The 13,222-nt window shown below is 41.0% G+C and overlaps 1 protein-coding gene across 1 annotated transcript in view; it reads left to right on the forward strand.

The window, feature by feature from the left end:
- Positions 1-7,439: 7,439 nt before the first annotated feature.
- SYCE3 (synaptonemal complex central element protein 3) overlaps positions 7,440-13,222 on the forward strand; it is a 15,890-nt gene continuing 10,107 nt past the window's right edge. Inside the window, exon 1 of the mRNA XM_008573746.1 lies at positions 7,440-7,573. Coding sequence (XP_008571968.1) covers positions 7,465-7,573 — 109 coding nt within the window. The 5' untranslated portion in view covers positions 7,440-7,464. The remainder of the gene's footprint in view (positions 7,574-13,222) is intronic.

The raw sequence follows: 13,222 nt of genomic DNA on the forward strand, positions 1-13,222 counted from the left end.
TCACCCCACACTCCTGGATCCTGAACTCTGTGTACCCTGAACCTCTCAACCTTCACACGCCTCCCCTCTTCCCCCTCCCTCCTCCCCACCCACCCACACCTGGGACCCTTGGACTCCTCACACCACCTTACATTTATTCACATCTGCACACCAGGAGTAGACCCAGACCCTTCACACCCATCTAACTCTAGGACTCCTCTCCCTGCACATCACACACACCTTCTATTCCTGTGCTGCCCATACCCCACCAGATCCTGACCTCTTACAAGGGAGCAAATCTCTGCTCTAAGTGCCCCTCAAGAGGGATCCCAGACTCCACTGAACTCTTTGTACTAGGCAAGACCCACAGACCACAAATAGGACTTTAGGCTCTTGCATTCTGCACACCTCTGAATTCCTCAATCCCAGGGTCCCCCATTCTCTCAAGCCCTTCACATCCAAAGTGATACACAACCAAGACCCCTTCTACCCCCTCACTCCTTCTGCCTACCCTAACCCTCAGAATCTACCATTGCCTCTATTCCCTTGAGCTTTGGCACTGGCCCAGGCTTCCTCTATCCCAGTTTCACCTTCGTTCTGGGCAACCTCATCAGGAAGAAATGTGATGAACTCTAATCCCATGGCCTTCTTCCACCTCAGCCCCCACACCCTCTTCCTGGATCTACTCTCCAGATCCATCCCTCCTCTGAGATCCAACATCATTCTTGCCAGAGCCTCCATCCTTCTAGTTCTCACCCTCTATCCCTAATCTACCAGCCCCTCAACTACATGTCTCTCTATGCCTCTGCTTCATCCCCACCCAGCATCTTGCCTAACTCTTAAACCATTTTCTTACTTGTGCCCAAATGCCCTCATGTTGTCCTTCCATTGCATGTATGTTTCACCCTCCCAGGCCTGTTATACTCTATCCATTTTTTCTGTGCCATCCTACGGTCCTGAGGACACTGTGCAGCCATGCAGCCTCAGCCACACTACCACTGCTTCTCTGGTGTGTGCCTAAGTGCCTGTAGGGAGGCAAACAGCTTTGCTAAATCTTTATCATTCTCCTCAAATCAAGAATGTCTATTTTTAGAAGAAAAAACTTTTCCTTGCCATTTATGGGGGAGTTAGAGACCATCAGGCCCAACTCCCCCATTGCCATGCCACCCTGGCCTCTACCTACCTTACCCCATCCCTGTCTCCCTTTCCTTTGCTTATTACCTTTATAGGATAAAGTGAGCGTTTACCTGTCTGATACTAGTCCCTGTACCATCAGTTACCCGTTCTCCTGATTCTACAGCCTTTTCTGTTCAACCAGCTTTTGCCACAGCCTAGAAACATGAAAAATTCAAAAATCAAAAAGCCTTCTGTGTCACCTTCTAGCTGTCTCCTGTTTTTCTTACCCTCCTCATCTAAACCTGTACACACTATCTGTTTTGTCTAATGATCCATTAATTATTTAATTTGTGGAAATTTTGTTGCTACTTTTACTTTGCCCCCAAAACAGGTCTCACTGAGATGACTAGTGACACCCAAATCAAATGACCTAAATTTACTGAGCCCTTTTGTAGTATCTGACACTGGTGTAGTAGCTCCCAACTTAAAATAAACAATGCCTGTGAGTCCTCATTACATTTCAGGTAGTGGCACATTTCTCTGCTTCTCTTTGAAGCTAAACTTACACAAGTTTCTACTTCTCCTCACTCCTCTTTAAAAACATTTCAGTCACCTTTTGTCCCAGCCACTCCATGAAAACAGCTCCTGTCAAGATTGCTAGTGTGGTCCGGCCCAGTGGCACACTCGGTAGAGTGCGGCGCTTGGGAGCGCAGTGGCGCTCCCGCCGAGGGTTCGGATCCCATATAGAGACCGGTCCGCTCACTGGTTGAGCGCGGTGCGGGCGCGACACCGAGGGTTGCGATCCCATATTAAAATTTTCTCTCACTTATATTGTAAAAATATTATGACAAAATATTATGAATTGCAGAAGCATTAGGAATTAGAATGCAAAAATGCATCAATATTATTATTAAATTTACATGAGTAGGCCCGGCCCGGTGGCGCACTGCTACAGTGCGCCACTTGAGAGCGCGGCGGCACTCCCGCCCAAGGTTCAGATCCCACATACAGACCGGTTCCTGCTCACTGGCTGAGCGAGGTGCGGGCGCAGCACCGAGGTTTGCGATCCCGTTGCCGGTCCTTGTCCGGTACAGGCGCGACACTGAGGGTTGCGATCCGTTGCCGGACACGAAAAAAAGACAAAAAGGAAAAAAAAAAGACAAAGGGAAAAAAAAAAAAAAAAGATTGCTAGTGACCTCCATACTGTCAAATCCAATGGTCACTTTTTATTCCTTATACTACTTGATATGGAACACAATTGATCACTCTTTGTTTACTTTCTTCACTTGGCTTCCAAAACATCAGTCTCCCCTTGTTCTGCTCCTACCTCACTGGCTGCTTTTTTTCACCTCCCTTGCTTGTTCCTCTTCATCTTCCCAGACTAAACATTGGAGAGCTCAAACCTCTCCTTCATCTACCCTCACTTCCTTGGTGATGTCAACTAGTCCCATGACTTTAAATGTAATCTATATTCCAATAACTCCCAAATATGGATGTTCAACCAGGTTTTTCACTGCATTCCTGATTCATATTTCCACTTGGATATGAGCAGATCCTGTTGGCTCTATTTTCATAACATATCTAGAATCTAGTCACTTCTCACTACCTCCACTTCTAACACTCTGGTCCAAGTTCCATCATCGTTTACCTGGAGTTTTGCAGCAGCCTCCTAACTGGTCTCCCTGCTTCACCCTCTCCACCCCCAGTCTATTCTCAACATTGCAGCCATAGCGATCCTTTCAAATCATTATTCAAATCATGTCACCTCTTTCAAATCCCTCCAGTGTCTCATCTCACTCAGAATAAAAGTCAAAATCCTACATAAACTGCAACATCCTCCCCAAACATTCTGCCTCATCTCCTAATATCCTGCCCTTTATCACTCCACTCCTGCTTTGCTAACCTTCTTGCTCTTCCTCAGCCACACCAAGAATACTTAGCCTCAAGGCCTTTCTTTTTGCTGTTCCCTCTGCACAAAACTTCCTTAAGATATCCATAGGGTCCACATGCTCACTTTCTTCTAGTCTATTTCAAGATTCACCTACTCAGAGGGGACTTCCCTGTCCACTTTCCCATCCACCATCTATGGAGTCACTCCCCCAACTCCATTATTCTATAGCCCCCTTAACCCTGCTTTATTTTCTCCACAGCACTCATCACCACCTGCCATTTTATATATTTATGCCTATGCCTGTCTCCCCTGACTAGAATGTAAACTCCATGAGGGCGGGGCTTATTGTCTGTTTTGTTCACTGATACTTATTTATTTATTTAGGTGACTGGCCAGTAAGGGGATCCGAACCCTTGACCTTGATGTTAGTATGTGGCGCTCTAACCAGCGGAGCTAACTGGCCACCCGTTGTTTACTGATATATTCTTAGCACCTAAAATGTTGCTTAGCATTCAGTAAATACTTGTTGACTAAGTGAATTAATTGGCCAATCTCTTCTCTCTACCATTGGCTTTAAGCACATACTCCCTGGTTTCCTACTTTTCTGACTGCTTATCAGTACATTTTATGGGCTTGTTTCCTTCTGCTCTTTAAATGCTGATGTTTTTCAGAGTTCACTCCTGGTTTATCTTCTCTTCTCCCTTTAGATACTCACGTAAATGTTTTCATCTCTTCCCACTATCAAATCTTTATTTTCAGCTTAGCCTCTCTCCATAGCTCTGATCCTGTGTTTCAACTGCTTGTTGAGTAGCTCTTCCTAGACATCCCATAGACACCACACACTCAAGATGCCCCAGTTTGAACTTATTGGCTTCCGCATCCCATCTCCTCATTCTCATTCTTTCACCTTTGCTCCATCCATCCTGATAGCCAGGCTCAAAACCACTCTACTGTCTTATCAGAGGCAATTGTGAGAAAATGTAGTGCTGAGGAGCTACATCTCTAGAGTCAGGTCTGGCTTTAAATCCTGCCCTGCCACTGTTTAGTTGTATGATCTTAGGTTGCTTGACTTCTGCAATCCTTGCTTTCCTCATCTGTATCAGGGCAACAAAAATAGCAGTTAGGCCTACCTAACAGATATCTCATATTAACGTGTCCAAAATAGAGCTCTTGGTTTTCCTTCTAATCTGCTCCTCTCCCAGTCTTCCCCGTGTCTGTCGATAATACCACCATCCATCAAAGTGCTCTAACCAAAATTAGGAGTCATCTTTGATTCCTCTTTTTCTATCACTTGCCCCTACAAACCTAGACCCATCAAATCCTCTACCATGCTCTGTTGGCTCATCTTCCAGAATATGTCGTGAACCCTTCTCCTTCTCATCATGGACTCATGGATATTATCAGTCTCCTCTTCAGATTCACCATTCTACACTTTCTGCTTCTCAGAACACACCACGGTTACTCCCACCTTTTCTTGAGTGATTCCTTCTGCCTTAAATTCTTTCCCCTAGATCTTCATGTGGCCAGCTCTTTTTTCTTTTGTGTCAGTTCAGAAGTCACTTCGTTAGAGAGGACTCCCTGATTTTATAATCTAAAGTGCCCCTTCCCCATGAAAGATCCTCTTTATTACACCACCCTATTTTTTCTTTGTAGCAGTTAGTACAAACTTAAGGATCTTTATGAACCTGTTTACTTGTTTATTATCTGTCTCTTCACCTGGAACAGAATCTCTATGAGAGCATGAGTTTTGTCTGTCTGGACCCACAGATACTCTTTAGTGTCTACATAGCTGTAATAAGTGTCTAGCACAGAGTAGATGCCCAATAAATCTATAACCAGTGGGGGATGATGGACCTCATTTGAGCAGTAATCTTGGGAAGAGAGAGGAAGGGACTGACAGGAGAGACTTAGAAGAGCTGGGCGAGGCTGTGAGCTCCACAGGGCAGGGTTTAGTTCACTGGTGGCTACCAAGCAGTAGACCTTCCTGACCCATAGATATTAAATATTTATTTCATGAACAGATTAAATTGGTGAGTTTCAGTGGCCTCTTAGGTCAGGAAGATGAGAGAGGGAGGACTTAAAGATGACTTTAGATTTCTGGCTTTGGCTACTGAGTGAACACTGGTGGCATTCACCGGGTTGTAGAATGGAAGAGGGGAAGATTTTGGAAAAAAAAAAAAAATCATATGTTTAGCTCGGGTCTTGTTGAGTTTGAAATGCTTAGGGGCCATCCCAAAGGAGAAGTGCCATTGGCAGGTGGACATACAGACCTGGGGTTTATAAGCAAGGTGTGAATTGGGATATCTACTTGGGAATCCTAAGCATAAGCACAGGCAGTGAACCTGTGGGAAGAGACGGCATCACCACCGAGAGTGTCTAGTGCAGAGAGGAAGTGTTGAGAGGATCTTCGTGGACACTAGAGCCAGTGAACAAGGGAGCCAGAAAAGAGCAGGGAAGAAGCTACTGGAGAAGTGGACAGAGCTCAGGAAAGAACAATGTTAAAACATCAGGAGGGAGAGGTTGAGAGGGAGAATTGTTGTGTGCTGACAGGTTAAATATGGCAAGGACAGAAAGTGCCCTGCGTGTGCCAGTTATGACTCTGGAGAGGGCAATTTCAGTGAGTGGCAGAGACAGACACCAGATGACAGGAGGGACGAAGAAGTAGGAAGTGCAGGGCAGCAAATGTGTGAGGCCTGGCTGGGAAAGGGAGGGAGTAGACACAGGACAGAGGTGGAGTAGGTGTTCCAGACGTGTCTTCCTCCCACCACTCACTCCTGGCTCCCTGCTTGCACCTCCCCAGTCATTCTTAGCAAACTATTCATACTTACTAAAAAACGTAAGGCCAACAGAAAGGACGGTGTCCTTGAATGTGAAATGGCTCCATGCCCACAGAAGTAGCTCATCTGCAGATCGATCCCAAAGGCTGTACACCCTGCCCTGCACCCTACATTCTCAGATCTTCCTCTCAGGTCTGCTAGAAGGTCCCCTGCTCCTCCTTCAGCGTTCCTACCTTAACAGGGAGCATGGCAGGAGGGAAAAAACCAGAATCTTCTTTCAGAATCAAAGTTTCATGATAGCCATTCATTCCTCCCTTTACTCAGCCAATATTTATTGAACACTTGCTATTTTCCTAGCCCTAAGCTGAACACTAGGAATAATTCATTGAAAAGACAGCTTCTGCTTCCCAGGTCCTCACAGTCTAGTTGGGGAGTCCACACTCACAACACCAGCTGATGCTGCCATGACGGGGAGGCCTAGGGAGCCACGGAGAACCAAGGCCAGGAAGGCTTTCCCCACACGTCCACATGTATGAGAACAATGCCATGAAATCTGCGGCACATCCTTCTCTCTGGCATGGTCACCTGGCTCAGTCTTCACCTTCATGAGGTTATAAATTCCCTGACAGCTCCCGCAGTCTTATTAGTCTATTTCTCTCCCATCTTACCTAGCCCAGTGCCTTGTAGATAAATAGGCGAGCATTAAATATTAATGGAATAAATTAATGTATATTAATAAAGGTCTCCTGATTTAATTAGAGTTCAGTATTTTAAGTAACAATAGGTCTGATTTATATTAAATGTTTATGGTAGGTACTGTGCTGAACAGTATGTAATTTATATAACTTAATCTTCACAAAAATTTCATAAGATATTGGTACCGTTGATAATTCCTTTTTAAAAATTACAAAACTGTATTGTTGAGAGAATAAGTGAGTTGCCCAAGACAACATAGCTATGTGGGGGAGCCGAATTTGAACCTAGGTAGTTCTACTCCAGTGCCAGGACTCAGACTCTAAGGGACGCTGCCTCTAATGCCCAGGAAAGTCCTTCTGGAAAGTTAAGTTGATAATTTTTTTTATATCTGCAAATTTGTGAATTATTTCATATTTCAAAATTAAACTTACTGTCCTCCAGGCTCCCATAGCTTCATATCTGTATTTAATATATTAACTACTACTATTTATGTATCTGCTATGGCACCTGTCATATTCTGGCTTGTCCTATGGTGTGTGTTTAACTTATTCCCATATTTCACTGAAAATTCCTTAGGTGCAGGGATTGTATCTTCATAACGTACCAGTACAATATGCAAACACACACTTGGATTTTAGTGGGTTCTCAATTACAGTTTTGCCAAAATAAATTCCACTACTGTGTCACCATAATGGCAAATACTTTTTTCCCTATTACAAATAAAATGCCCTCCACTTTAATCATTCCAGCCCTCAGCTGTGTCTGAAGAAGTGTTCATATGGCAAGGATCGAAGAAAAGGGAGGGACAACTAATATGTGTCAAACACTATGTGAGGCCCCTTATACACATTCTCCTTTAACCTTTACAATAGCCCTATGGGGTAAACAGTATTATCGGAATCTAAGAGATGGGGAAAGAATTCTTTAGAGAAGTTACCCAGCTGTGAGCAATGGAGTTGGAATCGAAACAGTCTGTCTCACAGCTTCTTTCTGTGCACTGCCTAGATGGCTGATTCTGACCCTGGGGAAAGGAACTATGACAACATGCTGAAAATGCTGTCAGACCTGAATAAGGACTTGGAAAAGCTATTGCAAGAGATGGAGAAAATCGCAGGTAGGGTGTTTTCCCAGGCAGGGTATCTTCCTCTTCTTTTCAATAACTCAATCTTCCCTCAGCTTCTGAGTTCACATCAAGTAATTTCATTTAACAAGGCCTTCCCTGACCACCTCTCAGTTTTCATACCATGTAACTGCTATACCACAAAAATTGACACTTACCACTGAATATTGCCTTGAATTGTTTTCTGATTATATGTGTTTGCATCTTCTGCAACTGAACTGTTATCTTCTCAAGGGCTGAAATAGCGACTTCTTTTGTAATTGGCACATGCAAGCTCACATGCTCAGCAAGTGACAAACAGGTGAATGTGACAGCTGTGAGCAGAGTTGGAACATTCTTTCTGTGAATCATTTAAATAAAAAGGATTCAGAGTAATAGTGCTAAGACTGGTGAGATACTGAAATGGGAATTACTGCTCAGTGGAATAAAGCAGCAATAGGGTTGAACAAATTTCTCCATTTTTGGAAAGTAATGTTAGTTCATTGTTTTATTCAACATGTTTCCACTCAGCAGTGGCAGCAACACTATTATAATTTCTTTCATTTGTTCTTTACTGGTTAATAATATGTAATTATTGCAATGTGTGAGCCTAAGAGAAAATAATAATGTAAAACAAAGTTTAGAAAGCATGAATATTCTACTCAAATGAAATTGAACTATTTTTAAGAACATTATTCATTTGCAAATAACCTTCATTCATTACTGTAGGCTTTAGAAATTTCTACTTTAAAAATAAATAAATAAATAATATTAAAAAGAAATTTCTAGGGCTGGCCCGTGGCTCACTCGGGAGAGTGCAGTGCTGATAACACCAAGGCCACGGGTTCGGATCCTATATAGGGATGGCTTGGTTGGCTCACTAGCTGAGCATGGTGCTGACAACAACAAGCCAAGGGTCAAGATCCCCTTACCGGTCATCTTTAAAAAAAAAAAAAATTTCTACTTTAAAATGTTTGCAATTTTCTGCCTATTACTTGAAAGTTTTAATGTATTTTTAAACTACCTTTTAAAAAAAAGTTCTATAATTCATTTTCCATAGAAACTATATAATTCCTTCAATCCAACTATTCATTCCCTTATTTAACAGCATTTACTGAGTATGCACTGTGTGCCATTCTAGGAATACAAGTTGAATAGAGATGCTTCTTTATTAGAAGTGGCAGGGTGGGGGGGCTGGAAACAGACATCAGTATGACTAATTATAACTTAAATTTTAAATATATAATTAATTTTATATTAAAATTATAGTCTGGCAAATGCTAATAGTAGTATACAGTGAGTACTAGGGCAGGGGCAGGGAAGGAGAAGCAGCTGACTGCCTGGGGGGGGGCAGTGAAGCTTTGAGCAGAACACTGGGGAGGGACTGGGGGGTGAACAGGTGAGGTGGGGGTTCTGGGGGTGGGGAGGGAGTCCACTGCAACGGAAGAGACAGCTGAGGGACAGCATGCAGTAGTGAGGGAGTCACAGGGTGGCAGGCCAAGGGAAGAAGAGGCTGGAAAGGTGAGAAAAGGGTCTTCAATACCAAGCTAAGGAATTTTACCTTTCTTATCTAGGTGATAGGGAACCATTGGGGGTTTCAAAGAAGACCCTTGTGTTTTAGAAAAATACTTCTGGTGGCAGAGTGAGGGATGGTTTGGAGAGGGAAGACTGGAGGCAGGAAGACAAATTAGGAAACTTTTACAAAGCTAAAGGCTAAAAAGGAGCTAGCCTTAACTCAGTCTTGGCATTGAGAAGAAGAAAGGAATAATAGATTTCTGTGATAGAATCTCTTGTCAATTTGCATGAAATCTTCATGTATTAAGGCTAAAGTCTTTGTTCCAATTCATAGTAAATTTTTTTCCCAGTTTGCTGTTCTCCTTTTAATTTTGTATATGAGGTTTTGGTGAACAGAAGTCATACGTAGTAAAAATCTATCAATATTTTCCTTTCTGATTTATTCCCATTACTTTGATACCAAGAAAGTCTTTTCACAATCCAAGATCAAAGAAATATTTACTTATATTTTTTCCTACTTTTCCCTGTGTTCCTATTTAACATTTAATTCTTATCCATCTGGTGTACCAGAGGACCCAGGCTGTGTACTGCATTTTTATATAAATCCTATAGAGACTCTCTTTTTGGCAAATGTTTCAAGAATAATTAAGGTTATTGTTAAGTAAGTTAATATTACTAAGGTAATAGTGTTATAAAAAATGCTCTCTTGGGCCGGCCCGGTGGCGCACTGGAGAGTGCGCCACTTGGGAGCGCGGCGGCGCTCCCACCGAGGGTTGGGATCCCATGTGGAGACCGGTTCCCGCTCACTGGCTGAGCGCGGTGCGGGCGCAACACTGAGGGTTGTGATCCCGTTACCAGTCAGTAAAAAAGACAAAAAGGAAAAAAAAATGCTCTCTTACCTCAGAGACAAGGTTGACAGGTGTTTATAGTGAAACGAGTCACATAAAAGACTCAGCTTTGACAAGTTTTTGAATTTTTTTTTAAAATTTTCTAAGTAAGCTTAAAGTTGTCTGATACATGTAAGTATTGTGTTTTTGCAGCTACACTTCGTGGAAGGCTTCTGCACTTCCTTTCTCACAGGAATAAAACAAGTTTAGCCTATATCTGCTTGGCCAGAACAAGGTTTTTGTTGTACGTAATTTCAAATCCCCTGTTAGTGCTTTTCCACATCACATTCCTTGGATTCATATAAGGTTCATTATTTCCCTTGTAGTGGATTCTTTCCTTAGTTTTAGTTTCACATATTTTCCTCTTTTTATAATTCATTTTTATATAAATGTTCTGCCCAAGTTGTCTAATATTGTGTAATAGTCATTTTAAAAATTACTTAAGCAATTTATCAGCTGCTAAAGCATGTTTCTGTCAACATATAAACAACCACAGATTAAATAATATTAAAATTTTTTGTATAATTTACCTTTTGTAATTTCTTAAGCCATGTATATTCCCAGGAACTCAAATCCAATGGTATGGAACATTAAAATATTTTTGTACCTAAAATGTAAACAGAAGAATTATTTTTTTGTAGTGTACATAGAATAAGTTATGACAGTTATTGTCGAGAGAGGTAGGATAATTTTGGAGCAGGATGATATAATCTCTCATCCTGACCCTTTAGGTTAAATTTAATGTGAGGTCCAGTGTATGACCCTTGGCCTTTGTTGCCCCTGGAAAGGCCTTTGTATAGTTCCTCCACTGACCACACCAAGGAAGTGATCACCAATTAATGAGGAAAAACATACACATACACACGGATTTCAAGCAATGGTAAAATGCAAAATTCTCTTCACTCCAAGGCTTAAAGTTCTCTTTCTGTTCTCTCAAACTTACGTCAAGTTGTGGCCCAGGCCAATTTTCCTAGTACAAGTTTAGTATGTCTCAAGGGAATGAGCCTTGAGAATGCAAATTCCTCAGGTACAAGGAAAGTGGTTCTATCTTGTTTTTTTTTCCCAAAAGAAATCCATCCTATTTTATCCCATTAGTTTGCAAATGATTTATTTATTACTCATGAAGTTCTTACATATAGTGTAGAGATAGCTATTCTGTTTCATAATATGTCAGGTTTTAAGGAGTAGCACACTATTTTCGTTACTATTAATCAGTAAGTTCCCCTTCATTCTTTTTTCTTCTGATTTTTAGCTGTTCTCATGTGTTTATTATTACAGATGAACAATAGATTCATTTGTTTAATATTTTATTTGGAAATGTGCTAAACCTATACATTAGTATGAGAAGAATGCTATCCTTTTTAACATGAAGTGTTCTCATCCAGGAATGTGTTATGTCTCTCCAGTTATTCAGATATTCATTAAGATGTCTCAAAAGGGGCCAAGCCCGTGGCGCACTCGGGAGAGTGCGGTGCTGGGAGCACAGCAGCGCTCCCGCCGTGGGTTCGGATCCTATATAGGGATGACCAGTGCGCTCACAGCGCTCACTGGCTGAGTGCGGTGTGGCTGGTCTCAAAAAGGACCAAAAAAAAAAAAAAAAAGATGTCTCAAAAGGATTTTGCCATATTTTTCTGCAGATTTTTAAATACATTTACTTCTGTGTTTTTTGTTCCTCTTTTAAATAGGATGTTTTTCTATTTTATTTGCTGAATAATTAATACTAGTATGGGAAGGCTGTAGACTCTTTGGTATTTAGTACTGTTCTAATGTTGTTACTTATGATAGTAATAGCTTGTGTTTATTGTTTACTATGTGTTGGTCACTTTACCATATGCTTTGCACACATTATCTCATTTATTCCTCATAACAAATCTATGGAGGATAGACACTATTACTCTTCCCATTTTATAGATGAGGAAACTAGAAGTTAGAGAGTTTAAATAACTTGTTTAAAGGTACTTGGTTAAACTATAGTAATGTCTGGGTCTATTCAACCTCCAGAGTTTTTTGTCTTTTTCTATATTCTGAAATTATTTGTATGGTATTTAAAAACAGCTGTTTCTTGAATATTTTAAATACCTCAGTAGCTAAACCATTGGAGATAATTTTTGATAACTTTTTCAATTTCTTCTTTGGTTATTGCTTTGCTATGATTGTGTCAATTTCGATAGTTTGTGTTTCTTCCCAAATCATTCATTTCATCAATATTTTCTAATTTCTTAGCATACTACTATATCCAGTGGGATTTTTCCGGTATGAGCATTAACATTTCAAAATAAATATTAAGTTTATAATTATTAAATAAATAATAATGATTTTTTAAAAGAAATGTTGGTTGTTTATTTTTAAAATTCAAAGTAAAATTCAATCAAAACAGAAAAGTATAAAGAACGTTTAGAATTATCAAACTCCAAGGGGCCGGCTGGTGGCTCACTTGAGAGAGTGTGGTGCTGATAACACAAAGGCCATGGGTTCAGATCCCTATATAGGGATGGCTGGTTAGCTCACTTGGAGAGCATGGTGCTGACAAGACCAAGTCTAGGGTTAAGATCCCCTTACTGGTCATCTTAAAAAAAAAAAAAAAGAATTATCAAATTCCAGCCTCCAGAATTAACTATTGTTAACATTGGTAGACATTATTCCAAGTCTCTCTATATGCAAAAGCAGAATGATGGACTGATGGGTAGATGCAGGGAGGGATTATTTTTTTTGAAAGATAGACTTTCACTAAAATGGAATCATACCATGCAAGATATTTTTTAAATAAAGAGTACTATATTTAATTTTACTTAAGAATTTTTTGGGGAGGTGTGGCTGGCCAGTAAGGGGATCTGAATAATTTTAATTAAGAATTTAAACTGAAATGAGACTGAAGAAATTCTTCATTTAAAATAAACATTTCGGGCCGGCCCGGTGGCGCATTCAGTAGAGTGCGGCGCTTGGGAGCGGGGCGGCACTCCTGCCAAGGGTACGGATCCCATATGGAGACCGGTCAGGTCACTGGTTGAGCGTGGTGCAGGCGCGACACCGAGGGTTGCGATCCCGTTACCGGTCACGAAAAAAGACACAAAAGGGAAAAATAAAATAAAATAAAATAAACATTTCTTAGGGCTGGCCCATGGCTCACTTGGGAGAGCGTGGTGCTGACAACACTAAGTCAAGGGTTAAGATCCCCTTACCGGTCATCTTTTAAAAATATATTAAATAAATAAATAAATAAATAATATTTCTTTTTTTTTTTTTTTTTTTTTTTTTTTTTTTT

This window comes from Galeopterus variegatus, unplaced genomic scaffold (assembly GCF_000696425.1).
Source record: "Galeopterus variegatus unplaced genomic scaffold, G_variegatus-3.0.2 Scaffold960, whole genome shotgun sequence".
Lineage (NCBI taxonomy): Eukaryota > Metazoa > Chordata > Mammalia > Dermoptera > Cynocephalidae > Galeopterus > Galeopterus variegatus.